This window comes from Egretta garzetta, unplaced genomic scaffold (genome assembly GCF_000687185.1).
Source record: "Egretta garzetta isolate BGI_Z169 unplaced genomic scaffold, ASM68718v1 scaffold56, whole genome shotgun sequence".
NCBI classification, from domain to species: Eukaryota; Metazoa; Chordata; class Aves; order Pelecaniformes; family Ardeidae; genus Egretta; species Egretta garzetta.
This window is the reverse complement of record NW_009260182.1, coordinates 8,836,965-8,840,516: the sequence shown is the minus strand read 5'-3', so window position 1 is coordinate 8,840,516 and position 3,552 is coordinate 8,836,965. Positions and strand designations below refer to the sequence as shown.

At 42.1% G+C, this 3,552-nt stretch overlaps 1 protein-coding gene across 1 annotated transcript in view; it reads right to left on the bottom strand.

Annotated features, from left to right (window-relative positions):
* The window catches only part of ZNF488 (zinc finger protein 488), a 7,860-nt gene extending 5,386 nt beyond the window's left edge, over window positions 1-2,474 (bottom strand). The window contains exon 1 of the mRNA XM_009642051.2: window positions 2,259-2,474. Within this exon, the coding sequence (XP_009640346.2) occupies window positions 2,259-2,474 (216 nt within the window). The remainder of the gene's footprint in view (window positions 1-2,258) is intronic.
* Between the last annotated feature and the right edge of the window lie 1,078 nt (window positions 2,475-3,552).

Here is a 3,552-nt window from a genome sequence, read left to right as displayed (position 1 = left end):
GAAAGAGCTGAGAGCTTAAAGAAGCTGGGGAGGAGTAAAGGCCAGAACATAAGTTTTGGGTGCTGTCAACCAGAAGCATGCACGAGCTTTAATTTTTCCATGTGTTTAGAGATGCTACAAACCCTGCAAGTCCACCCTCCTCTGGAGATGGCAATCCCTCAGATGAACGCTTTGCACCCATATATGAGGTAAGGGCTTCACAGCCCAACAGGCTCAATCACAGCTGTGATATGGAGGCAATGTGGCTTCCTTGACAGAGGCTGGAGGAGAAGGGTGAGAATAAGACTCTTCCTTGGAACCCAAAAGAAGCTGTATGGGGCAGAGGAACTCAGTGGGACAGACAGCTTTGTAAGGGGGTGGTTTGCTTTGCTGGGGTCAGTGATTGGCTGGAAAGAATCACCTGTGCCAATGGTTGCCAAGGCATTTTCTTTGCCCAAGCATAGAAATTGGCCCAAGGAGCTCAATTTAGAGTCTCCAAGAAGATGAGAGAAAAAACACAGAGCTCCCTTTTGGACTAAACATAAAGCCCACGATAAGAAAACCCTTGTTAGAAATAATATTCCCCAAAGTGATGAACATGAACCTCAGCTGCAAAGAATCCACCTTGCCAAATCATTCCTGTGTGTATTCTGTTTGCACCATAGCCAGCATATCAAAACCCGTTTCTTGTTTGGCACCTCAGTACAATGATAACAACGTAGTATCATGATAGAATTGTTAATTGATTGTCCACACACAGAGTTAGGAGATTAACAGTGGTTCCTAATTTCTGGAAGGCTCACTTTTAATTATGAGTAGCAAACAGGATATGGGACCACTGATTGCACCTGAAACAGCTACTTACACAGAATTTGGTTTATTTACTGGCAAAAGACAGAGATCTGAGCCAACTCAGGGATCCAGTTTCATGGCTGCATGACAATTACTTATCTCAAATGTAGCAAAACACTAAAACCATCCCTCTGGAGGGCTCTTCCAATGTAGAAACCCTCTGAGGCTCTTTCTTCAGTCTACAGTCATTACAAAACTCCCAGGAGAAATACAGAAATATTCCATAAATAAAGGCTCATTTCAGGAGAGGTCTTTCTCCAAAGAGCTTACAGTTCTCCTGGAGTACTGATAACACTGTCCAAGCAAGCAAACTTGTGCCAGACTCAAACAAGTAGTCAGAAAACCCCCGAAGCCTCTTCTCTAATTTGTTTAAAGCAAAAGTGTCAAATGGGTATCTCCCAACAGCTTCATCTTCCATATTACACACACTCCCTGGGATTTCTCTCCTCCAGAGTACAGAAATCTTAGAAGAACATGGATCTCTCCCAGATCCATCCATGCCATAGCATGTGGGAAATTTGCTTGCCCCACATTGTGAAACACTACTTCCCGTCTTCATCTAGACCAGTGGTGACTGAAATGCACTCCAAGACCCAGAAAGCCAAGATAAGAGGACAGCATGAGAAATATGCATTGTCCAAATGAAAATGTTATGGTAAACAGTGGATAGGGAACAAAAAAAATTTATGAACTAGAGCTGGAGAGTTAACACTCCATCACAGTCCTTTCACACTGACCTTCCCTACATGATCATTCCTTTGTTTCACAGACGTATCTCTGAGGCTTCTCTACAGTGATAGAAAAGTGCAGCTGTAACACAGACAGATATAGCTAAGGTAACTTTAGGAGGTCCATGTTGGAGCAGTAAGTTGTGGCTATCTGAATATTGTGTGGACTAGTTGCCTGACTGATATCTCCTACAGTTCATACAGCCTGTGCTGAGATCATTGCCATTGCGATTTTCCTTTACAGATAAATGAGCAAACTGGGGTAATGCTTGCTCAGACCCATCAGTAAATGCTGCAGATGTACCACCGGTGCAATGCCACAAGCCTTCCCTCTCTGCTCTCCCATGGCGGTCACACCTCCTGATAAGCCTCCATTGTCCTTAGTAAGGACAAAACCTGAGTGTGAAGTTTCTAAACTATTCATCTCTTTCCTCCTGTTCCTTGTCAGTGCTGAAGCAGGTCATCAATCATCAGCATAGAAGTGGGACTTCGCATTCTTCCTGCAAAGGGAACGGTCTTCACCGAGGTCCCTCCAGTCTATGGCTCATAAATCAGAAATGTGCTGGGCTACTTCTCCCCTTTGAAGGAGCTGTTAGTTGTGCTGAACAAAACAAAAACCTACCCCTTGGCAAAGCTACCTGCTCAGGGATAGTGTAACCCTTTTTGATATGATTAACATTAAATGCTGATTTCTCCTACCTTAAATACGTAATGGACATTCCGTCTATCAGAACACTTGAGAGCAATAAATGCTACAGTGTCCAGCAGGGTGTTCTGGAGCATGCACGGTCCAAAAACAACTTCTTCAGGAATGTCTTGTGTGGTATGAACAGTAGCCAATATGTCCGGAAAATGGTGATGCAGAAGTTTGTTGTCACTTGTCCAAAGGAATTTAGGCAAAGATGTAAGTTCCATCATAAACCTGTAAAATAAACAAGAAATCACATTTGGAATAGAGATGGAAATGGAAGGGACCATCACTACTTACAATATAAAGACTTCCAGGAGCTGTAGGTGAATTGTAAGAGCATGCCAGGACATTCTCGGTTACAGAGTTTACAGGTTTATTAACATCCAGTTCAGAAACAGAAAAATGACACTGCACTAAACCAAAATCTTAGGTTTGTAAACAAGTGAGTTACTCTTTTCTGGAATAAGCAGGCACTCCAGGAGTTCAACTCCTGCTATGCTGCTACTCCCTACAGCTAGGAATAAGAAGCTTTGGAAACAGTAAGCACAATTTTCAGTGAGTGCAACTCAGCGTATTCTTGTTCAGCATATTCTCAGATATCCTTCTTTTTTATTAGTAGTACTTTGTAGAAGTGTGAAGAAAGGTAGAGAAGGAGAACAATAACAAAAAAGCCAGCATTTTTTGAAATGCATTTTGAAAAAGCTGTGCTTTTTGATTTGGAAGTGCAACATCAGTCTAGTTTCTGGTTAAGCCGGTACAAACCCCAAATCTATGCAATCTGAATGCAAAAAATCTGTGGAGATTGACAAAAAGATTATTATCATCCCATTTTAAGATATATCTGAGATCTTACTTATCTGCTGCTGGAGGGAAGATCGAATCAGATTATGACTCTTTGTATGGGATGCTCTTAGCATAACGTTCATAGAGATTGCTGTCTTTAGAGGATGAATTTTCCTGCCCTGAATGTAGAATATTACATTTTTCAGAGCAGAGGCGACTCCTGCAATATGAGCCACAATCTGAGAACTCTGTATACAGTGAGGAGGCAGGTTTGAGTTATTTGTCATTCTAAGCTTCTCTAGGATTTTAATAAAGATATTGCCATCTCCAGCTCCCAGCTGGAGGTCATGGAAAAACCCTCATTTACGCCATCAAGAGCTGGATCAGGTCCATTAGGCAGGGAAAATTAAAGAGAACAGCAACAAGCCCTGAAGAGGCCTTAGCCTAATAAATACTGAGATGGAAGGGCTGAAGATCCAGTTTAATCTTTCTCACTCTCTGCCAACAGAATTGATTTGT